The sequence below is a fragment of the Neophocaena asiaeorientalis genome, unplaced genomic scaffold, assembly GCF_003031525.2.
Source record: "Neophocaena asiaeorientalis asiaeorientalis breed wild unplaced genomic scaffold, Neophocaena_asiaeorientalis_V1.1 scaffold87, whole genome shotgun sequence".
NCBI classification, from domain to species: Eukaryota; Metazoa; Chordata; class Mammalia; order Artiodactyla; family Phocoenidae; genus Neophocaena; species Neophocaena asiaeorientalis.
Genome location: NW_020175432.1, coordinates 3,026,904 through 3,050,385, shown reverse-complemented (window position 1 = coordinate 3,050,385; position 23,482 = coordinate 3,026,904). Strand labels below are relative to the sequence as shown.

The window sequence follows — 23,482 nt, the reverse complement described above, 5'->3', positions numbered from 1 at the left end:
GGCGATCTTCTCGCTGAATTTCCGCGGATTGTTCGAAGTCGCCATCTTCTCGCCGCCTCCTCCTCCTCCTCCTCCTCCTCCTCCACCTCCTCGCCCCCCCCACTCGCCGGTGCCACCACGCAAGCGCCGGCCGGACCCGCGGGCGGCGGGCAGTGCGCAGGCGCGCCGGCTGTAGTGAGAGCGGCACATGCGCACAGGAGTGGCGCGCGGCGCGGGGGCGATGGCGCATGCGCGCGCCTCGGCGGCGCGCTTAGAGGCCAGAAGGGGAGGCGGGAGAGGGAGGGTGGAGTTTTCGGCGCAGTCGCAGTGAGCCGCCTCCTGGCCCGCTGGACAGCGGCCGTCTGGCTGTTGGGCAAGGGACAGGCTGGGCCGCTGGAGCTCCCAAGAGAGAGACTCCTGGACGCAGACCCTTCCAGGCCACCAAGATGGAGCCAGCACCCATCCCAAGGACAGGTAGCACTCGAGGCTGAGCCTGGGCTCGGACCAGTTCAGCTCAGAGACCAGTTCAGGGCGTTGCTCTTCCATGCATGCATTCATTCATTTATGGAGCGCCTATGTGTGCCAAGCGTACTGGGGGAACGGCGTGAGCAAGCAGACGTGGTCCCTGCCCTCATGGGATGCACAGTCGGGGCGGGGGGATGGAACATAACCCACCAACAAATGACCCGAGAACTTTTCAGATGGAGAGAAATGTGATGTGGAAAATAAAACCAGTGATGGGCCAGGAGGAGAGTGATGTTAGGAAGGGAGGCTCCTATGGCCAACATGGTTTTGAGGGTGCGATCAGTCCCCAGCCCAAAATCCCAATGTCGTCCTTAACACCTTTCTTTCCCTGTTCCTATCCCCTATCCAGTTCCTATTTTCTGGATCCTTAAGGTCGGAGAACTGGAGCTACATAGCTTCAGCCTCCTCTCTGTGAATTTCTCCAGTCCAATTTTGATCAAGGAAGCCAGCTTTGCCATGGGGTGCTAAAGGACAGGTCCAGAAATCCCACCCGGACCCAGCAGTGAAAGGGACAGCAGAGTCTCCCCGATGATGAGGTGGGGGGGGGGGAGCAGGTGACCTAGAAAAGCAAGAGGGATTCTGACACCTAGTTGTCTCTCCCCAGACAGAGGGACCCCAACCACCAGTGTCAAAGTTTGTATTCAAGAGGCTCCAGGGATTTCGGAGCATGGGTGGGGCAGAAGCCAGGAGGGGCAGCCAGGGGAATTGGGGGCATCTCTAATTGCACAACAAGCACACTTTTTTACCAGGGCGAGGGATGGCTGGAGGGGACACTGATGGAGATCATAGGGGGAAACCAACATTTTCCAAACATGCTTTTATTTACATTTTACAACAGTTTAATGAAAAGTCCACATTAAATACATACACATACATAGATTTTAATTTGGAGTGTCCTGGACACTGCCACTGCTCTATTTTATCCTTCTTGTTCATATGGTTTTGAGCACTTTATTGGACTTCTAGCCTTTTTGCCTAGCCAGTATCTGCCACCTATCTGGGGTGTCAACAACCAACTACCCTTCAGGGAACTCTTTCCAACTTTCAGTCCCTGGTTTGTGGTAGAGCTGGTCTCACCACTCGCTCTCCCCACAGTCTCCCCTTCAAATTGGAAGCCTTGGCCAATCAGCAGAGCCATTGCTCTGACCAGCACGATTGGGTCAGGGCAGGCATGTGACCCAGTTTGCCCAATGAGATGCAAGTCTGGAATTTTTGTTTGAAGCATGGGAAAGAGAAGCACCCTCTTTGCTTGGGTGGCTGATTTGAAGGATAACACAGGTTTGCAGAGCCAGAGGTCACCACTTGAATAGAGGTGGCCTGGGGAATTCCCTGGTGGTCTAGTGGTTAGGATTCTGTGCTTTCACTGCCGTGGCCTGGGTTCAATCCCTGGTTAGGGAACTGTCCTAGAGGTCGCACAGTACGCGTGGACAAAAAAAAAAAAAAGAGAGGAAGGTGGCCTGAGAGTAAACCCACACAAAGGAAAAGAGAACCAAATGTAGGCAAAGACACTCTCAGAATTCCTGCATCCAGCCATACCCGAAGCTAGACACTCCTGCCTTTTCAGTTATATGAGCCAATAATTCATGCTCTTTTTTGCTGAAGTCGATTTGAAGTCCATCTTCTCTCCCTGGCACGGAGACTGAAGCTTCTGGGAGTCAGGTAAGGGACGGGACATTCTATTTATGTGACTTTTAGTCCCTGCCACCATCCTGAGATTGGAGAGGAAATAGTGACAGAGAGCAGGGACGGCAGCTGCCCATAACAAGTTAAGCGCCAGAGCCAGGACTGGAACTTGGGCCTGACAGCAGAGGTCGGCTTCCTTCTCTACACCAGATTTTGTCAAGTTTAAATGAGGTTAATATATGTCAAGTGCCTGGCTCATAATAAGTGCTCAAAAAATGCTGGTTACCTAGATCACTTACATAAGGCTGCACTAAGCCGGTTTCTGCACAGAAAGATGGAGGAGAAAAGATTTCAGGGGGAGCAGGGGCCACAGCAAGAGGCCGTGCCCACAGGGCAGAGGTGAGGGGCCAGTGCTCGCCCTACTCACCCCCGTTTACCCCGCACCCCAGCAGCAACTCGATCCATCCTAAACCCTGGTGATGAGTCAGAGGAAGCCACAAGCCTGCTTATTGCACAATGGCCAGACAGTGACCAAAGCCCTCCTCCCACTCCACTGACCCCCAGCCCTGAGAAGGGTGAGGCCAGGGCGTCTGGTGACCCAGGCAGAACCCAGCCCTGACTCTATCACTTTCTCCCTTCATCAAAGGCACCTTCCACCACCCAGTGTGGCCCGGGCAGGACTTCTGGAGCAGCTCATGGTCTTCGTAAAGGGGGGCGGATCTCATGCTCCCTATGACACTCAGAAAAAAATCCAGTGGCCCGAAGGGTCCTCACACACCCCGGCCCCTCACTCCAGCCACCCTGGCTTCCCTGCTACTCCACCTCCAGGTCTTTGCATGTGCTGTTTCCTCTGCCCGCACTGCTCTCCCCCCAGATCCTTTCATGGCTGGCACCTTCTCATCTTTCAGACCTCTCCTCTGGCAGACCCACTCTGAGGGCGCTATCTAAAGTGTACCCTTGAATGTTTGTCCCATGATCCAGGAACATCCCACCCTCTGAAGGCAGCTGTGTCTGGAGTACTGTCTGCTCCCCTATAGACTGAGCAGAGATCAGAAGCTGAAAGTATGTTCACCCTTCTCAGACACTCCGGGGGCTTGAATTTCCTGTGTGATGCAGAAAGAACACAGACACACCCAATTCCCTACTCCTAAAGCTTGTTCTCTGTTGATGGCTCTGAGCACTTTAGGCCTCATTTTATACTCATCTGTGTTCATTCTGTTTCCCTGGCTCCCCAGAGCTAACACAAGACTAGTCAGAAATGGGGAATTAGGAAGGGTTTGTTAAATGAATATGCCTGGGAAACTCCTATCTATCCCTCAAAACCCACCTCAAATGACCCCTCCTCCAGAAAGCCATTCCTGACCCCAAAGCAGAGCTGTTCCTCCCTCTGGACTCACACAGCCCTGGGTCCTTCTCCAGCCAACCCTGACCCAAAGGGATAAGGAATATCCCATTCTTTCTGTCTTTTTTTTTTTTTTTTTGGCTGCACTGGGTCTTCATTGAGGAGCGCAGGCTCTTTGTTGTGGCACGTGAGCTTCTCTAGTTGCAGCACACAGACTGTCTAGTTGTGGTGCAGTGTGGGCTCAGTAGTTGCGGCACACAGGCTTAGTTGCCCGCGGCATGTGGGAATCTTAGTTCCTCGACCAGGGGTCGAAACCACGTCCCCTGCATTAGAAGGCAGACTCTTTATTTTTTCTTTTTTAATATTTATTTATTTATTTGGTTGTGCTGCGTCTTAGTTGTGGCAGGTGGGCTCCTTAGTTGTGGCTCACAGGCTCCTTAGTTGTGGCATGCGAACTCTTAGTTGCGGCATGCACGTGGGATCTAGTTCCCTGACCAGGGACTGAACCCCAGCCCCCAGCATTGGGAGCATGGAGTCAACCACTGAGCCACCAGGGACGTCCCGGAAGGTGGATTCTTAACCACTGGATCACCAGGGAAGTCCCAGGAGTATCCCATTCTTAAATAGCTTCACTTGAGTTACAGAGCACATCCAAGTGTGAGCTAAGAGGCAAGTCCTATAAGCTACTTCTTGCTGCCTCCATGATATAGTTTTCTCTCCTGTGCTCCATAACTCTGGCTGGCTGCCTTTTTTTCTCTGCCAGCTTCCCTAGCATCCTCTCCCACCCTTCCCTTTCTCATGTCCTCCATCCAGCCTTGCTGATCCTGCGTGGGCCTTTGCACAGGCTGTCTCCCTGCCTAGAATGCCCTTTCCCCTGCATCCAGGCCACAGCACCCCTCAACGTAAAGCTTCTAAATACAAGCTAAATTAAAACCTAAATTCCTGTGCGTTTCTGCGTGGCCCAGCCCTTGCCAATTCTCCAGCTGTGTGACAACAGGCAAGTGATTTCATGTCTCTGAGCCTCACTGTCCTCCCGTGTGAAATGCAGATAATGGCACTCCGCAGAGCAAGCTCTTGGGAAGATTAAATAGATAATGCATGTAAAGCACTTAGCTCAGCGCCTGCTTCCTCGCAAGCACTCAACTGTTAGGGAAGCAAAACCCTACATCGAGATGTTAGTTTTCATGGCTCACTTTTCTGCACTGCCTTATATGGAATCTTAGTCAATCCAGGGTACCCACATTGCATGAAGGTGAACTCGGGCTATTGGGAGCTGGAAGGCAAAGAGGAAAACCATCCAGGGCCCGTCTTTGACTTCCAAACCAGGCCCTCATCAGACAGAGTTTTGAAAGGCAAAACAAGATCCAGGTTTGATTATGAAGCGAAAGGGAAGAACCCGATGGGAGCCAGAAACACCAGACATGGAGCTCACTCCTTACGACCGAATAAGAGGTTAGATGAGGACCCAGGCCCCTCCGCCCCCCACTGCAGGCTGAGTGTGGGGTGGAAGGTAGGACGGGGCGGACTGCCGGACTGCCAAGGAGGCTGGAGTTGAGGGGGCAGGGACCCAGGGGGATGGATCTAGGGTATGGTGGGGCAGAGCCAGCCGTCCAGTCCCCACCACAACCACCACCACGCTGAAGGGACATCTGGGGAAGGCCTTCCAGTGACACCAGAATGCTCTGAGACTTGGCCGAGCTCCAGCTAAACTGCCTCACAGAGCCCCCCGCTACCCGCTGTCCAAAAGCCCAGGACACTTACAGCCCCAATCTACTCCACAATAAAAGAGAAAGATTCCCCAACCTCTAGGGGGCAGTGGCTGCAGAAGAGATACAGCTGGCTTTTCTTTTTGGTGGCCCAGCATCTGGAGGCTGGGGAATCCCCATAATGGGAATTCAGCCTCCCCGATGACAACAGAGGCTCCAAAGCCAATGGTGTGATCAGTCAAATTATGGGCCTCAGTTCCCCTTCGTTTCTGTGTCCCACCCTTTGCCACACCGCTGTGCATTCTTCCTGCATAAGGTAGGGGATATTTACCCAGCCCTGATTTTGAGCACATCATTTGCTTTGGCCAAAGGAATATGGGTAGAAGCAGCAGCACAAGAGTTCCGAATCTGGACCTTAGGAAGCCTCATGTGATCCCACTTGTCCTCTGGCACCATTGTAAGAGGAGAACATAGGTTGACTAGCTGCTGGTCCCAGGAAGATGCAAGGTAGGTGGAGCTGAACTTCCTGGTTACTCCACAGTCTTGCACCTGGAAGCAGAGCTGCTCAGCCAAGGGAAGCCTAGAACAAATACCCCACCCCAGCTGAGTCACAGACATGTGAAAAATATTTTTGCATGCCATTGGGACTTGGGGTTGCTTGTTACACAGCAGCAGCAGCTGACTAATCCACTGAGGTACTAACTTTCCCCACTCCCTAGGGCATTGGAGCAGGACATGGGCTGGGCCAACAGGATGTTTCCAAGTGAATGCAAAGACACAGCATTGGGGCAGGAGCATGCAGTTTCCAGGGGCAGCTATGGCGGAGTACCAATGGCAGTGCCAGTTGAGGCATCTGGATTCTGTGGTGGTGGCAGGAGTGACCTCACCAACCAGTTCCCTGGCATGATTTCAGCTAATCACCCTCGCCTCCTTGATTTCTACCACTTTCTGAGCCTGGTTTTCCAGCCTTCCTGCCACTTTTGTGAGGAACTGAACAGACTTCCAATGCACATTTTTGCTATTTAATTTGGCCGGTGTTTCCGCTGCTTGCAAATTAAAACCTTGACTTACATAAGATGGGGAAACCCCAGCATCTGTCACATTTATATTATAATTTTGGAACTGTTTGGATTACAATTAACAGAATATCTGACCACTAGTATCTTAAGTGGCACAGACATTGTGATTTTTCATAAATTTTTCATAAAAAGGAGTCTGGAGGTAAGAGGTTCCAGGGTGGGACTGGTTTCAGGGCTCTGGGAGGCAGCATCTCTGTGCCTGTCTTAACTTGCTCCTCATGGCCACAAGATGGCTACAGAAGCTCCTGGCATCATGTCCTCGTAGGAAACAGTAAGGGAGGGAAGGGGGCTTATAAAACCTTTCCTGTGTCCAGAAACCCCTACCCCAGACCTCCCCTTAAAACTTGCTGGCCAGAACTGGGAAATGTGCCCAGATCGCGAAAAACCCCCACAAAAGACGTTGCCAAGAATGGCTCAGCCAAATCCTAAATTAACCCCCGAGGCTGGGCACCAAACCATGGCTCTGTTGGTGAGGAGGGTGAAATGATCGCCGGGATGGCAACAAGCGGGGTCAGCCACAAGAATTAAGCTGGGCCCTTTGTCGTGGGCAGGAGCACGGCTTCGTGGCCCTCTTGCCCTGGGGGTCTGCAGGCCAATGGTGCCCACGGATCCTGGAGTGGATGAGACTCTGCTCTCACCACCCCACCCCAAAGGCTGTCATTTGTGCAACAAACATTCAGGCTGTGCCTCCTGGGACACATGGCCAGGTGCCCCTAATAAAACTGATGCGCCGAGGCTCCACCATGAGAAGCAAAGGCTCCAGGGCCCGTGAGAACAGAGGGGCTGGAGCTGCATTCTCAGAGATGAAGCCAGGGGCGGGTTTCCAAGCTGGCCAGGTCTGGGGCAGATTCCCACCTCACACGGCTCCCCCGAGGCCCCCTTGGCCCTCGCTCACTGTGAGGCCCCAGAAGTCACACTTGGCCTCCCTCTCGCAGGCCTCCATCCCACCGTCCCAGGAGATGGCGTTTTCCCACAGCCCAAGCCCAGGTGCAGAGGGAGGCTCCTGCCGGCCACATCCAGGGCCACGGTGGGAAAGCAGGATATCTGGAAGCAGACGGGCTCTCCACAAGCTCAGTCCCTACGTGCCCAAGCTGCCCTGGGCAAAAGGTGAAGGAGGTGATGAGGTGATGAGCTCCAGACCCCTTCAGGGTGCTGTGCAGAGGAGGGCCAGGCTAGTCCAGGAGCATGTACACACGTGAGCTGTGTGTTTAATTGTGCGTGAGTGAGCATGTGAGCACGTTACACGGCCTATGAACAAGGCTACCTGTGAGTGTGACCACGTGGATGTGGGTGTCAGATGCATGAGTGCAGGTGTGCGTGTAAGCGTCTGCGTGCCTGTGTGCACGCATGTTCCGCCTCCCTCTGAAGGACACAAATGTGCACAAAGTGAAGATGCAAGCCAGTTTCTGCTAAATTAAAAACAGCTTTTTCGTGTTTAAAGTTTACAATACGAAAAATAATTTTCCTTTCTTCCGGGGGGGTGTGGGTGTGGAGAGGGAGGGGCAGGGGGCCCCTGAGAACATTCCATGAACCAGCCCAGACGGTTATGTACAATCGACCCAGTTAGATATGGCAGCACCTCCCCGCCCCCAACTCCGCGCCGGCGCCCCTGCCAGCTCGTTGGGGACAAGATGTTCTGAGGTGTGAGCTGATCTGGGGGGACTTGCAGCTGGCAAAGGCTTCTCCCTGCCCCCCCCAAAGGGGCCGTGCCTCCAGCAGGGAAGGGTTCTCTTTGGGGGAGCTCAGGTTGGGGGTGATGAGAAGGGGCTAGAATGTTGGAGTAAGTCCCTGAGGGCTGCTGTTTTTTCACTTCTATGACCCTGGCAGTGTGGGCTCCTTACTGGTTCCCAACCAAGTTCTTTTTTCCACCCTGCACCCATACACACACCCAGCCTCACCCCGGGCCCCGACGGCCACTGCACAGGAGCACCAGGCCTGTGGGGACGTTTTGAGGATGATCCCAGAAGCCCCATAGGGAAGCACAGTGACTTCATGCTTCCTTTAGGACCTGCCCTGCTCCTCCCCTATCACAGCCTCTGTGGAGGGGGGCTCCCCAGCTTCCCAACCTGGAGTCCCAGGACTGAGCAGATGGAGACAGAACCTGCCAGGGGCTGTGGGGCTGGCTGATGGCAGGGGGCTGGGTCACCAGGCGCAAGGAACCACCTGGAAAGAGTCTCTGGAAGGCTGCCTTGCCCCGGCTGGTTGCCCTCTGTCTTCTGGGCGCCGGGTGGAAGGAAGTCCTAGCCTCCTTTCCTGCTGCCCCCAGGCCTCTGAGCCAAAGGCCGGCCCCACTTCCGGCTCCTCTGCAATGCTGGAAAAGGGCGAGGGGGGAGAGGAGCACCCAAACATGCAAGGACACGAGGAATCTGCGACCCATCAAGCCCACAAGCTCAGCACTGGGCCCGCTCCATCTTTTTACCATAACATTTTTATTAAATAAAAGGAAAGTATTAGGAGACGACGTCTGCTAAGGTATGAGGTTAATTCTTTACATGGCGAGCGGGTCACAGAGACACGACATCAATCGTCCATTAGCAGCAGAAGAGACACTTTAAGTTGCCCCGAGGGGACAAATCTCATTTATAAGACAGTGGTGCTGGCCTCTTAAAGAAAAGCAAAAGAGAATAACAAAAAAAAAAAAAATGGTTTTGAGGTTTAGACACCAGAGCAAATGTGGCTGGAGATGCCCAAAGCCCTTGAAGGCAGAGGCCTCACAGCCCGCCTGACTTCCCACGCAGGGTGGGCACAGGCCTGCGGCCTGTCAACCTGAACACAGGGCTGGGGGGAGCAGAGGGCTGGAAAGAGGGGGAGAAATAAAAAGCACGGGACAGGCCTGTGGAATGCAGACGCACTGTGAGATTCTGAAGCAGGCGTCCCCTTTCATTCATGGGACCGGGACAGGGATGAGGAGAGTCAGCCCGTTCTTATTAAAGCCCCACACATCACCCAGGGCCAAATGGGAAGGCCTGATGCCCGTAAGGACGGTCTCTGGGAGCTGGCTGTGTTGTTTTTCCTCCTGAAAGTGGATGACAGAACACCCTGAAGGTGCTAAGACCCAGGCCAGGAATGGAAATGAGTGCCGGCTCCCTCCTGCCCAGCAGCTCAGGCTTCTTGGGGAGGCGGAAACATGCCCTTCTGGCCAACCTGAGCCAGGTACTTGCCAGCCGCTTCTCCTGCTCCTGGAGGTCCATATGTTAGAGACTTGGGGTGTGTTTATTTAAAAAAGGACGCATGCAACTCATGGGGGTTGGGGGGAATTTGGGGATCAACCGGAAACGAGTTCGTATCTGCATTTCTCAGACCTCCAGGCAGGGGGAGGGGAGAGAAGTGGGGCAAAGCCACACCACGACGCCCCAAAGGAGACCCCGATTCCCGCCCGCCAGCCAGCCAGCGAGAACTGAAGGTGGGCGAGGAAACCGCCTTGGGTGTGAGTTTGCTGCCACATCAGCCTTGTTGCTGGCAGCCTCCCCCACTGGGCACAGAGCCAGAATCTGCTTCAGGAAGGAAGGGGGGGGTGAGGAGGGTGCCTTATGTGAGACCAGCCCGCGGGGGTGGGGATTTGAAGTTCCCCGCCCAGACACGCACCCGCCAAGCCCCTCGCAGAAACAGCAGGCGGCCAGGCCGGGAACCGGGGTCTGGGGAGCTACCTCCTGGTCCTGGCCCGGGGCAGCAGGACGGGGGCACAGGCGATGCCGGCAAAGGACTCCGGGAAGTGCAGGTCGCGCTCCCACTCATCCGTCTCGGTGTTGTACACCTGCACGATGCCTGTCACGTTGTTGAGACGCCAGTTGTAGCCCCCAACAATGTAGATCTTCCTGTCCAGCAGGCAGCAGCCGGCCTCTGACTGTCCGGCCCGCATGGGGCTCACACTGGTCCACTGGTCCGTCTCGGGCACGTAGTACTCCACAGCCAGCACGTCGAAGCAGCGGTCAACGTGGTCCATGCGGCCACCGAGGGCGTAGATGCGGCCGCCGGTGCCCACCATGGCGTGGAGCACTCGGGGCTCGCTCATGGGAGCCTTGAACTCCCACTGGTCGGCCTCGGGGTCGTAGCAGTGCAGGGCCTTCTTGTCCTCCACCGAAATGCCGTAGCCGCCCGAGATGTAGAGGCGGCCCCCAGACGAGGCACCCGCGTGGCCCCACGTGCGGCGCTTCAGTGAACAGGCGTAGCCCCACTCATTGCGCCGCGGGCAGTACCTCTCAACCGAGGCCAGGCTGCCGGCCCGGTTGCGGCCACCCGTGGCGTATACCATGCCGCACAGCACATTCAACTGGAACTGGATTCGGCTCTCCTGCATGGCCTGCAGGCGCAGCCAGCGGTTCAGGTGGGGGTCGTAGCGGTAGCAGGAGTCCACGGCGCCCTCGCCACTGCGGTACTGCAGGTGCTGACCCCCGGCCACGTACACGAAGTTGTCCAGCACGGCTACGCACGTGTGGCTGCAGCCCACCTCCATCTCCGTCAGCTCACGGAAGTGGCGGGACCCCGGCTCGGGCAGCTGGTACACCTTGCTGCTGACCGAGCGGTCGCTGTCGGTGTAGGGCGTGCCACCGAAGGCAACCAGCGAGGGCACATCCGAGCGCACGGCTGTGCGCGGCGACTGCATCTCATGCTGCCGGAAGGGGAGCACCTGGTAGTTGAAGGCCTCCAGCAGGTACTGGCGGCACAGCACATCCTCCACCATGATGTCTAGCGTCTGCACGCTGTCCACCAGGTCTGAGGACCGCATGAGCGGGAAGCGGATGTGGCAGAGCACGTGGCTGGCGCGCAGCCGCCTGGCGGGGTCATGCTGCAGCCAGCGGACGGCCACACGGAACAGGTCAATCTCAGCGCAGCTCTGCAGCCGGTTGCTCTTCAGGAAGAAGACGAGGCGCTCCAGCGGCAGGTGCAGGAAGTCCTCCTCCTCGGCAATCTGCAGGAAGTGCCGGAAGGTGAAGGTGTCCACCGATTCCTTGAGCGAGGCCAGGCTGAAGGTGGTGGCCATGTGGCCAATGTTGAGGCAGGTCTCCACGCTCATGGCGGCCTTGAGGAACTCCTCACACAGCTCCACCACGGGCAGCATCTGCAGGAACACGGCTGCACCCAGCACGTCCTGCACACAGTCCAGGTCCAGTGTCACCTCGGCACTGTAGGCAAAGTCGATGATGTGCTGCAGGCCGCGGGCCGACACGCCCTTCAGCTCAATAACGTCCTGGCTCGTCTCCCTCATGCCGCCCGTGAACATGGCCCTGAAGGTCAGAAACATAGCATGTGGGCTCGGGGCAGCCAAGGGGCACTGTGGCTGCCCGAGCATGGCCTGGCCCCAGGACACTGTGAGCAGGGCACGGCCGGCCAGGGGAAAGCAGGCTGGATGCTCATTAAAGACAGGCAAAAGGAAAAGAAAGATTTTTAATCCACCCCTAGCCGTGCATCTTCCTACAAGCAGCAACTCCCCACTCTGCCCCCCTACGTGGAGCCCTGCCTGGCCTCACCCAGAAGTGTGCGGTGCTGGGGCCCAGCTGCCTCAAAGGGCAGGGACCAGGGGCTGCTCGCTGCGGGGCTGGTGTGGCTGTGCAAGAGAAGACCAAACTTTGGCTTTGGCTTTGGCTCTGGGGACAGGTCTCCAGCCCCACATTAACACCCAGCCCTGGATGACCATGCCGGCGGCAAGTTCAGGAGACAAGGCAGGGACCCCCAAGGGCACTAGGCACTGTGGTTCACAGAGCCCAGCCCCTCACGTGGGCAGCTGGCTCCACGTTCCCCAGCCTGGGTCACTGTCACATGGGTTGGGGAGGGGTGAGGGTGCCCAGGTCAGAGTGCCCATCAGGGGGCGGTGCTAGGGTCCCTGCCATCTCCAGAGGCTTACATGGTCAGGAAAGCTCCCTGAGAATGGCCCAAAGGAACACCAGCCCATCGTGAGACCCGCCTCCCAGCAGCAAGTAACCCCAGCTCTGTCAGCCGTGCTATCCTGCTCTGAGAAGCAGTGCTAATGTGAGCGCTGCTGAGAGACGTAGGCCCTGGGTCACAGCTCCCCATGGCCTTTGAGGGCCCCCCACCAGGAAGAGGGGTGAGAACCCCAGTGCCTGCTCAGGGTTCATGGCAGGTTCTAGAAGATGGCGTGTGCTCCAGCTTGGGGCAAGCTGGCATTTCATCATAATCATAACTACCATCAGCACACGCCTGTGACAGCCGTCTGAGGGGAGAGAACTTCCTGACATTGTCCGACAAATGCCCGTCCCCTAGTCGCAGGCCCCAGAGAAGGGACAGCTGAGCTTGGTGCTGCCGTGCGGCCACTGACTAACAACCCCCCAACCCTCCACCGCAGTGCTCTACCAGCCCCCTGGACCCTGCCCCTTCTTGTCCCCGCGAGTCCCGTCAGCCCATCGAAGGCAGAAGCAATCACGGTGACGGTGACGGGAGGGAGCATTGCCTTTTAAGGCCTCTCCAACTGCAGTGCCAGCGCAGAGGAGCCTTTAAAGGGCATTTCTGGCTGGGCCAGCCCGCCCGTCCCCAAATCCAGAATAAAAATAGAAGCGGCGCCCCAGATGGCTTGGCTGCTCCAACTCCCCAGAATGGCCCCTCTGAGCCCGTGGCGGGCAGCCAGGGGGCGCACCAGGCAAGGCACCCCAGCTGCGAGGAACATGCAGCCCAAGACGGGCACCTGGGACGGCAGGTGGGAACGCTTCGGCCACCCTTGGCAATGTGGGGCTGAAGAACCACCCCCAGGGTGGCACCCCAGCTCTCTCTGGTGTCAGGAGGAAGCTTGCCAGCTGGTCACTAAGGGAATGAGGGAGACTGTGACAGCCCCCAGCCCTGCTCCGTGGGGCCCTCGCTCCGCTGCCCAGCCAGGCACAGGGAAGGGGCTTTCAGGAAAGGGCCTTTAGGGTAGAGAGACCTGTACACCCAGCAAGGCCTCACTCATCACGTGGGGCCTTGGACAGAGCCTGGCACACACAAGGGCTGCCGAGCAGGTGTCCCTCCCATCCCTCAGCCTGAGTACAGGTGCCATGAGGGCAGAGCTCATGCCTGTCTTATCCCTGCTAAATCCCCAAGGCCTAGAACAGCGCCTGGCACATGCAGGCATCACATAAAGACTTAGAATGAAAACCTGACGGAGTCCTGCCACCTTCGCAGGGCAGAAGCTGCTCATCGGGCACCCACCTCTGTCCCCCAGGCATGCTCTGCTTGTCTGCTCAGTGTCCCCCACAAGTTTGAATAAGTAGCAAACCTGGAAAAACCTGCAGGCTTACTGGACTTCCCTCTAAACCCAAAGATGGGCTAACCCCAGCCATTTTCCCTCAGAGCCATCCCCGGCTAGATGCCCAGCCCTGAGATCTTCCCTCTTAGAAGGGCAGCACCCTCCACCCTGCCCCTGGGGGCCCACGCTCACCTGAAGTAGTCGCTGCAGGCGGCCAGGACCACCTTGTGCGCGTGAAAGGTCTCTTGGTTGATGGTGAGCACGACATCCAGGAGCTGGCCCTGGGCGCGGAGGGCGGCGAGGCCCTGCAGGAGGCTGGTGCTGTGGCCAGGGGCTGAGAAGGTACACTTGAGGGCCCCGTTCTTGTCGGCCATGCTGGGGGAGAGCAGAGGTGGGCAGGTGGCTCACCGGCCTCAGGGCCGTCTGGTCCCTGGGCAGGCTTGGCAGGGCTCTGAAGCTGCCCCGGGTGGAGGCAAAATTGCCAGAACCAGCCCCAGAGAAGTGGAAACCAGGCCTGGGTCCCAATGGTGTCTGCCACCTGCCCACTGACTGGCCGTGGCAGTGGATGCGCCTCTCCAGCCTCCATTTGCCGCCTGTGAAATGGGCGGGGTTTGATGCAGGACCTGCAGAGCCTCCCGCATCCCTTTTTTTTGTATTTGAGATGAGATTCACATAACATTCATCATTTTAAAGTGTACAATTCAGTGGCATAAAATCCACTCACAATGTTATGCAACCATCACCTCTATCTAGTTCCAGAACATTTCAGCACTGTGAAAGAAGACCCACCCCCATTACCAGTCACCCCCCCATCCCCCCTCCCCCAGGCCCTGGCAACCACTAATCTGCTTTCTGTAACTATGGATTTGCCTGTTTTGATGTTTCATATAAATGGAATCATGCAACATGCGGTCTTTTGTATCTGGCTTCTTTCACTCAGCCTGATGTCTTCAAGGTTCATCCATGTTGTAGCGTGTGTCAACGCTTCATTCCTTTTTCTAGCTGAGTAATATTCCCCTGTGTGGACACACCATAATTCCTTTATCTGTTCACCCATCTATGAACCTTTGGGTTGCTTCCAACCTTCTCCTCTTTAAAAATTTATTTCATTAGCTTTCATTCTAAAATGACCTGTGCTGGGGCTTCCCTGGTGGTGCAGTGGTTAAGAATCTGCCTGCCGATGCAGGTTTGAGTCCTGGTCCGGGACGATCCGACATGCCAAGGAGCAACTAAGCCCACGTGCCACAACTGCTGAGCCCGCGCTCTAGAGCCCACGAGCCACAATACTGAAGCCCGCGCACCTAGAGCCCGTGCTCCACAACAAGAGAAGCCACTGCAATGAGAAGCCCACGCACCGCAACGAAGAGTAGCCCCTGCTCGCCACAACTAGAGAAAGCCCACGCACAGCCACAAAGACCCAACGCAGCCAAAAATAAATAAATAAACAAATAATAGCAAATAAAATGACCTGTGCCTACTGAGTGCTCGTTTTAAGGAACAGGACTCTCCATGTCACCTCACTGTCCCCTGTGCCCCAGTAAGCCATCCCCACAAGTAAGCCCCTCTTCTCTCCCCTGCAGGAGGCGGGGTGGGATTAGTTGCCAGCGCAGAGCTCCAGCACAGGTCTGAAGGAGGAACTCGAAACCTGCAGCCTCCCGGGTGGCACTAAGCCCCGGGGTTGGGGGTGCCACGGGCCAGCTTCTCACCGTGGGAGAGGGAGAGCCACCTCCAGCGGGTGCTGACCTTCAAGGTCCAGCCACTCTGACACCAGCCAGCATGCCTCTTGTACCCTGTACCCCAGGGGAGGGCGGCCACACGACCATCAAGTCACCCTGGCCGTTTACGGAAGAATTCGGCTCTGGCTGCACTCGGTGGATGCCCAGTCGAGGGGAAACGCCTGTCAGTCCTACCTTTCAGGGACACGCTGAACAGTCTCTCCGCAGCCCCAGAGCTATAAGAGGACACAGGAGGACTGAACCCGGGCCCAGGAAACAGGAGGTTGCGTGGGATCTTCCTGTCACCAAGGTAAGGAAGCCATAAAACCAAGAATAACCTCCCTAAGATGGATTTACCTATGGGGGCAGTTAGCTGGGGATGCAACAAGTAAAACAGATTCCTGCACCTCAAAATGAGGACGCACAAGGCAAAGGTTGTCTTGGAATAAAAATAAAGTTTTGAAAAGGAGAGGGGTGGAACTAACCCAAATGCCCATCAGTGGATGAATGCATAAACAAAACGTGGTATATGAATACAATGGAATATTACTCGGTCATAAAAAAAGAATGAAACTGATTCATGCTACAACATGGAAGAAACTTGAAGACATCAGGCTGAGTGAAAGCCGCCAGACACGAAAGGCCACGTGTTACACGATTCCATTTATATGAAATGTCCAGAAATCCATAGAGACAGAAAGTAGATTAGTGGCTGGGGGAGGGGGGGTGTGGAGTGCCCGCCTGAGGGTACAGGATTCCCTTTGGGGTGATGAAAACGTTCTGGAACTAAACAGAGACGATAGTTGCACGACATTGTAAAAGCACTAAATGTCACTGAATTATATACTTTAAAATGGTGAATTTTATGTTATATGACTTTCACCTCAAAAACAAAACAAAACTCAAGGACATCTGAGCCTTCTCAGGTCCTGGGCAAAACCCTGCCATGACCTCCAGGGCCTCACAGCATACAAGGTCCTCTGTGGCCCAGCCCCTATCACCCCCACTCGCTTCCCCTCATCCCCTACCACCCCCCAGCCCCTGTCCCCTTTGCTGTTTCATCTCGGAAAACTTTTATAGAAATGCAGAGATAAATGAGTAGTTTAGGAGGCCCTAATATATCACTTCCTCCTCCAAACACAACAGAAGGGGGCAATGCCCATCAGCCTCCATAGGGTCAAGAGCCTTCCCAGGACTCTCTCAGCCCCCACACCCCACCCCAGGCAAAGGCCATCCTCCCCAGCCCTCTGCTCTCTCCCCATGGCCTCCGGCTCTCTGGAACTTGCTTTCCCATTCCTGGGACTGACGCCTGCCCCTGCCCACAAATGAGGGCCAGGAATGTGGGCACTGGTCTTTCCAAGAAAGCAGGAAGAGAAAGAAGGCTCCTCGACTCCTACTGCCCACCAGCTCCCAAAACACAACCAAGGGGTAAAAGAGCTGACGCCGGGCACAAGACACACAGTCGCTGCTTACGGGAGGTCCCTGGCTCGCACAGGCCACCCCCATCAGCGGCCTTCTGCAGAGCCTAGGGAAAAGGGGTAAACCATCCAATGGGTAGAGGGGCTGCAGGGCCCTGGACACTGCCTGCAGGCCTGCGAGGTGCTCAGGGTTCCGAAGGTGTGGGGACGTGGCGGGGGGACAGGGGACGTGGCAGGGGGACACCACCTGTGCTTAACGGAAAACCATCCTGTCTCTGGGAGGCAGGAACACATGTGATTCAGAGCCCAGCGCTGTGGTCATCTGAGCTGGTGATACTGGGATGCCAGTGGTGTCGGTAGCCAGATCCTGGGTTTGTCCTGGAGGCTGGGTGTGCAGACCGTGGAGGGAGGGAAGGAAAGGGGCCCAGGAGGACCCTGAATTTCTAGCTTGGCTGAGTCGCCTCTCCCCACGAGGTGGAGGGGACGCCCACCTCACACGCCCCCCTCCTCTCCCAGGCAGGAAGCAGCCAGTGCTGCTGCATCCAACCCATCCTTCCTGACTGGGTCACTGCTCAGATCCGAGTCTCTGCTCTTTTGGTTTCCCAAGAACCCCACCTGACCCATGTTCTGAAGATCACGAAGAGAATGTCATTGGACCCTCAGGATTCAGAAGGCCTCTAACTGTACCCACCCACTGGCCAGGGCTGCCCTCAGCCATATAGGCCCTGCCAGGACATCTCCAGGACATCTCCAGGGACAGGGTCTTGCTGTGTCCTCTCGGCGACACCCTGTGACGGGCCTCTGGAGCGCCGAGCCAAAGCCACATCCCACAAGCCTCCAAGGACCCTTGAGGTGCTCAGATCCATCCCCTCCCTCCCCCCCTCTCCTCATGGGCTTTTTTGTCAGCCCCTTGTCTGTTTCTCATGGGTGGGAGGACACAGCATGAATGAGACAGAGCAGACCTGCCCTCGTCGGGTGCACAATCCGGGAAATGGGGACCAAAAGTGGTCACATCATCCACAACTGGCTTCACATCGAAGCTGTGAATGTCCCGGGGGGAGGAGACAGGAGCAGAGAGGTGCAGAGGCCAGAAAAAGTGGGGGTGTCCCCGGCTTCTCCTCCCAGCACTGCCACCCCTGAGGTTAGACAGTGACGCCCAGCCTCTCCCTGGGAGCAGAGGGCTTGGCTGCATCCTGGGTGTTGGCCCTAAGGCCCGACTTCCACAAACGGCCGTCCCTGTGCAGGGCCACCTCCCCTCCCAAGACGGGCCCCCTCCTGCCTGGGGCCAGGTGCTCCACCTTCCCTGTGCAGCACAGTGGCCTGGGATCAGGGACGGCTGCTGTGAACCCTTGGAACCTCCCTCCCAGGAACAGGGTGCAGAGAAGAGGTGTGTCTCAAACCAGGGACTGTGTTAAGATGCAGACACAGATGTAGACTTGGCCAGTCTGGGTAGCCCCGGGGATGGCAGTGCTGTTCTCTGCAGATGTCACTCAGCACAGCAGGGGCTGCGGGGCGTGAGGAGGTGACACACAGACAGCACCTGTGTGCCACTTTCATCACCAGGATCCCCTAGAGTCATCCAAGCCTGGAGCCTGGCCCTGAGCAGAGTGTCTGGAGGGTTGGGCCGGGACCCAAAGCCTGGGAGGTGAATTTTGGCCAGACCCACTCCGGAAAGACTGCCCGGGCTGCACCACGGCCCTTGCTGCTCCAGGCTCTGGCACCTGGTGTGAGGAGCAGAGGGCAGGATTCCGAGGCTGCCCTGCTATCTGCCAGCTGTGTGACTAAGGCACGTTCCCCGGTCCTCTGGGTCTTCATTTTCTCCGCTCTCAAATGGGGCAGGCAGAACTGCCCTGGTGGTCCAGTGGTTAAGACTCCACACTTCCACTGCAAGAGGCACGGGTTCGATCCCTGGTTGGGAAATATGATCCCGCATGCTGCTCAGCGCGGCCAAAATTTTTTTAAAAGGTGGGAAGAGCTTCCCTGGTGGCACAGTGGTTGAGAGTCCGCCTGCCGATGCAGGGGATGCGGGTTCGTGCCCCGATCCAGGAGGCTCCCACATGCCGCGGAGCGGCTGGGCCCGTGAGCCACGGCCCCTGAGCCTGCGCGACCAGAGCTTGTGCTCTGCAACAGAAGAGGCCTCAACAGTGAGAGGCCTGCGTACCGCAAAAGAAAAGAAAAAAAAAAACGCCAAGAGAATTACCCAAAATTGAGTCAAAAAAAAAAAAAAAAAAAAGGTGGGAAGGGGCAGGGAGGAGCAGATGTCACAGGGCTGCCATGAGGCTCCCCGGCCCCCATCACCTCCTGGGAAATGAGGGACCACAGACCCCCTACTTCCCCCAGCTTCACTTTGGGCTCGCAAAGTGGGGGGCTACATCCTGCCACCAACCATACAAGCCACTCGCATGCCTTTGAATGGGGCCAAGTGCTTGGGAACTTGAAGCTTGGAACCACCCACAGAGCACCAGCCCACGGCAGGTGTCAAGTGAGCCTGGCTGGCCTCTCTGTGTACACCTCACCTCACAGATTTTGTATATTCCCCCCACCCAGCATTTGACATTTTGCTTTTAGCTGGCCTCAGTTTTTTCTTAGAAGTTCCTCTGAAAGTGTGAGGCAAGCTGGGAGGATTTCCTGTGCTTCCTCTGAGCTCTGGGGACTGGCGTGCCTATGCATGTTTTCACCAGAAGAAAGATCTCCCACCAGAGGCAACTTCAACCTGGGGCTGCTTGGTCCCTGGACATATATTTACAGTGGTCCTCCATATATAAAGAGCACCAAGAAATCAATACAAAGCCAGCAATGTCACAGAAGGATGTGGGTTGACAGTTCCTAGGAAAGGAAGCACAGCTGGCTGGAGAGACCTAAGACTCAGCCTCGCTCACGATAAGGGAAGTGTGCTTGCCAAAGGACTGGCTTCACCCCTCAGGTGGGCAGAGTCATGGGGTAGGCCATCTGGCAGCAGATGCTCTTGTCCATTCCCAGCAGGAGTGCGAAGAGGGACAACTCCCAGGCAGGCAGTTTGGTACACCTAGAAAAATTCTAAAGGTTCACATCCTTGACCTAGCAAGTCTACTTTTGGGATTTATCTGAGATATACTCGCATGTGCAAGTTGAGAGATGTGTGAGGATATTTACCAAATACCATTTCTGGGGGTTGAAGATGGGAAACAAGCTAAACACCCTTTAAGGGGGTACAAAGGGCTGCCCTCCAGCAGAGCACGGAGGCCGTGCATACTCTGAGCGTTAAAATGCTCCTCTGCTGGAGTTAGGACACCCCGGCCCAGGAACCCCTACAAAGCCCATAGCACTTCTGCTTACAGGGTGTGGAGCCCAAGTTGCACCAAGGGGGTAGGAAACAGCCCCTTTCTGCATGCCTCATCCTGTCCCAGGCGCTCCTCCTCGTGCCCCCAGCAAGGCTCATGGCACCTCACAAGGCTGGTTTCCTCCTCCCATCTCACCGGTGGGACAACTGTCCCTGAAGCCCCCACCGCTACCCCACACACACTTCACAGCCTCTGGGGAACTCAGGGAAGGAGGGAGGAAGCCGGCAGGGGCCAGAGTCCCCAGCCTGGACAGAGAAGCAGGCTTGGCTGGGCGGAGGTGGGCAGGAGGAAGAGGGAGGGCCAGGGCCTGGGACCGATGACTAAGGGAAGGACCCATTACTCAGGCCAGCCCAGACAGGGGGCGGCTGGCGAGGCGGGGCCCCGGGCCCCCAGGAAGGCGGCAGCGGCAGCCCTTGAGCTAGTCCGAGTCTCCAGACGGCCACCCAAGCCACGGTCACCCGCGCTGAGTCATCGGAGCCAATGCGTCAGCAGCCGGGTCAGGGCGTCTCTGGAGGCCACTCACTGCCTCCCCAGCTGCACCCTCAGCCTGGACCTGGCCTCTGACCATGTGCCCCCCACTGTCCTGACCCCAACCCCCGCGCTGTGTCTCTCTACCACTGTCATCAGGCACCCCCAGCCATGTGCAGTCCCGTGCTGAACAAGGGAAACAGCTGCTGCCTCCCTCTGGATGTCCCTGCATGGGAGCTGACAGCCAGTGGGACTAGGTGGGGTAAATGCCCACCTGTGGCAGGATCCCCACAACCTCCAGGCGTCCCCAGCCTGCTGAGCCCATTGCCCATGCTGTCGCTGGATCCTTGCTGGCGCCCCCTGTGTGGGCTCCTTCCTGCCCCCCATTCTTCATGGGGTCACCCCCCAAATATACCAGGGGCTAGAGTCCTTGCCTCAGGGCCTGCTTCGGGGGTACCCAAGGCAGGATGGCCTAGTGAGGGACAGCCACAGGAGGTACAGAGCCACACCAACAGTGACAGAGCCCCGCGACTGCGGTAGAGGCTGCCTTGGGAGCAGCACTTGGTGGGGAGGGCGCTCCCCTCCTCCTGCCCTCGCCCGGCTGCTGGCCCTGGTCTCCACGGTCGGTTTCCCAAGCCCACAGGAGAGATATGAAGCCCCGGAAAGTTTTTTTCACTGGAATGTCCAAAAAAAAAAAAAAATGGGAAAAGGCAAGACCAAGAAAGAATTTCATGGAAACATTTCTTTGGGGTTTTGTAAACTCCTTTCCCACCCCCACATGGAGCCCAAAGCTCAGGCCAGAACAGAGTCTGACGGTATTGCCCCTTTAACATACTGTTCTTACATGCAAATTCCCTCACTTCCCCTCAAAACAGAGAGCACTTCCACTTTCAAAGCCAATTTTGGTTTTATTGTCCATGTGGCTCGATGGAGTACAGCAGCGCAGTGCAGCTGGTTGGCTCACACCCCAGCTGATGCAGTACCAGGGAGCTCCAGGCCATTCCACCTTAGGGTCCTGGGTGCATCAGCAGGGAAGACACTGCACTTGGGGTGACAAAGGGAGATAGAGACCCAGAGAGGGGGAGAGAGACCCAGAGAAAGAGAAAGAGACCCAGAGAAGGGGGACAGAGACCCAGAGAGAGGGGGACAGAGACGGAGAGAGAGGGGGACAGGGATCCAGAGAGAGGGGGACAGACGCAGACTGGGGAGGCAGAGAGCTGGGGTGTGTAACCCCGGCTCTCACCGAGAAGCCACAGTGTGCCAGGCTCTCTAAGCTCAGGGCGTGTGTACAGACTCTTGAATCCGCACAACAACCCAGGTGGTGGTCACCATTCCTCCACCCATTTGACCGATGGGGACACTGAGGCCCAGGGTGAGTCAGCTCTCTAGCTGCAGATGGAGAAGCGCCGGCAGCCCACTGGTGACCTCTCTGTCCTATTTCCCACACCACCAACCACTGCCTCCTATCCAGCCACACTGGAAGCTTCTCTGACTTCCCCTTCCTGCCCGCCTCAGACCCTTCACAAAGCAGGCTCACTGACAGAGCACATGCTGGGCACAGCCCTTCACAAAGAACTTCATGAATCCCTGGCCAGCCCAGGAGGTCAGTGCAGCAAGTGTCCCTTTCAAATTGGAGAAACTGGACTTCCCTGGTGGTGCAGTGGTTAAGAATCCGCCTGCCAATGCAAGGGACATGGGTTCGATTCCCTGGTTCGGGAAGATCCCACATGCCACAGAGCAACTAAGCCTGTGCGCCCGCACTCCTGAGCCTGCGCTCTAGAGCCCGCGAGCCACAACTACTGAGCCCACGTGCCACAGCTACTGAAGCCCGCACGCCTAGAGCCCGTGCTCTGCAACAAGAGAAGCCACCACAATGAGAAGCCCGCACGCCACAATGAAGAGTAGCCCCTGCTCACCCCAACTAGAGAAAGGCTGTGCAGCAACGATGACCCAAGGCAGCCAAAAATAAATAGATTTTTTTTTTAAAAAAGATGGAGAAACTGAGGCCCAGTATGCCCCCCCCATGGCTGCAGGCAGCTCCAGTACTGGCTCCCACTTCCCACTCTACTACAGCCTGCTGACTCTGCCAAGGCCACGCAGCTCCATGGATCAAAGGTGTGTCTGAACCAAGGTCCCACATGTCCCACAAAGGCAGACACCCCAAGCCACTGTTGCTTTGGTTACCACAGTATTTCACAGCTCTGGGTACTATGCTCCCAGCCCAAAGGATGGAGTCACCATGTTTTGGCACCTGGCAGTAGCCCTTAAATGCTCCGGCTGGCCAGCAGCCCCCATGCTCACGTCAGCACACTCTCCCCTGGGGCTGCTCACCCCAGGCCGGCTCCGCCCTCCTCACCCCCAGACAGCCGCAGCCCCACAATAAGGGGCAGCTCCTTCTGAGATGCCTGCAGTCCTCTCGCAGGGCTTGATCCCCGGGCACGCTGGGGAGCAGATGAAAGAGCAGGGCTCCAGTGTGGACAAGTGTGGAACCCAGGAGCAGATGAAGGTCCTCAGAGCAGTGTCCCAGCAGGCCTGGAGGCCAAACCACTGAGAGAGACTGGGGGACACAGAGACCCATAGAGAGGGGACAGAGACCCAGAGAGAGAGAGAGAGAGAGAAGAAGATCTGGCCAGGGCCCCAGATCCCATGTGCCCCTGAGCCTGGGCTCTTTCCACAGCATCAGCTGAATTGTTTATTTCTCCCTCCTGGTCATCATACTGGTTACTTCCTACATCTTCTGCGATAATTTAAATCAGGATGCCCAGTGCCAAGGTGGATCTGCGCACCCCATGGGAGGCCAGGTGAGCCAGGCCGCCAGGCAGGGACAGAGCCTCATCCACTCCTTCCCACCTGCTCTGCCTCATCCAAGAGCTGGACCGTGGACACGTCTAGGGCCCACTGCGAGCCCACCCTGGGAGCACGTCACCCACAGAGACGCTCTCCCTGAGCCCTGCAAAGGGGCGCCAGGCCATGGTTACCCACCTCATCTTCAGAGCATCACCAGGCAGGGCCACCTCCCACACGTATGTCCTTGGCTCCTGCCTGTCTGTGCCTGCAGTGCAGTGACAGGGTGACAGAAGAGAGGCGGTGCTGGGTGCTGGGGAGTACCGGCAGGAGGGAACCATGCAACCTG

The 23,482-nt window shown here is 56.8% G+C and overlaps 2 protein-coding genes across 5 annotated transcripts in view; both read right to left on the bottom strand.

The window, feature by feature from the left end:
- The window catches only part of CRTC1 (CREB regulated transcription coactivator 1), a 77,161-nt gene extending 76,636 nt beyond the window's left edge, over positions 1–525 (bottom strand). The window contains exon 1 of the mRNA XM_024767476.1: positions 87–525. Coding sequence (XP_024623244.1) covers positions 87–525 — 439 coding nt within the window. The remainder of the gene's footprint in view (positions 1–86) is intronic.
- Positions 526–7,733: 7,208 nt separating this feature from the next.
- Positions 7,734–23,482, bottom strand: part of KLHL26 (kelch like family member 26) — a 29,589-nt gene continuing 13,840 nt past the window's right edge. For 2 of the 4 annotated variants that reach the window (XM_024767538.1, XM_024767539.1), the window contains 2 exons: positions 13,621–14,021; positions 7,734–11,479 (listed from right to left, as the gene is read on the bottom strand). In XM_024767538.1, coding sequence (XP_024623306.1) covers positions 9,898–11,479; positions 13,621–13,802 — 1,764 coding nt within the window. In that variant the 5' untranslated portion in view covers positions 13,803–14,021 and the 3' untranslated portion in view covers positions 7,734–9,897. The remainder of the gene's footprint in view (positions 11,480–13,620; positions 14,022–23,482) is intronic. The other 2 variants (XM_024767537.1, XM_024767540.1) reach the window with 1 other exon arrangement.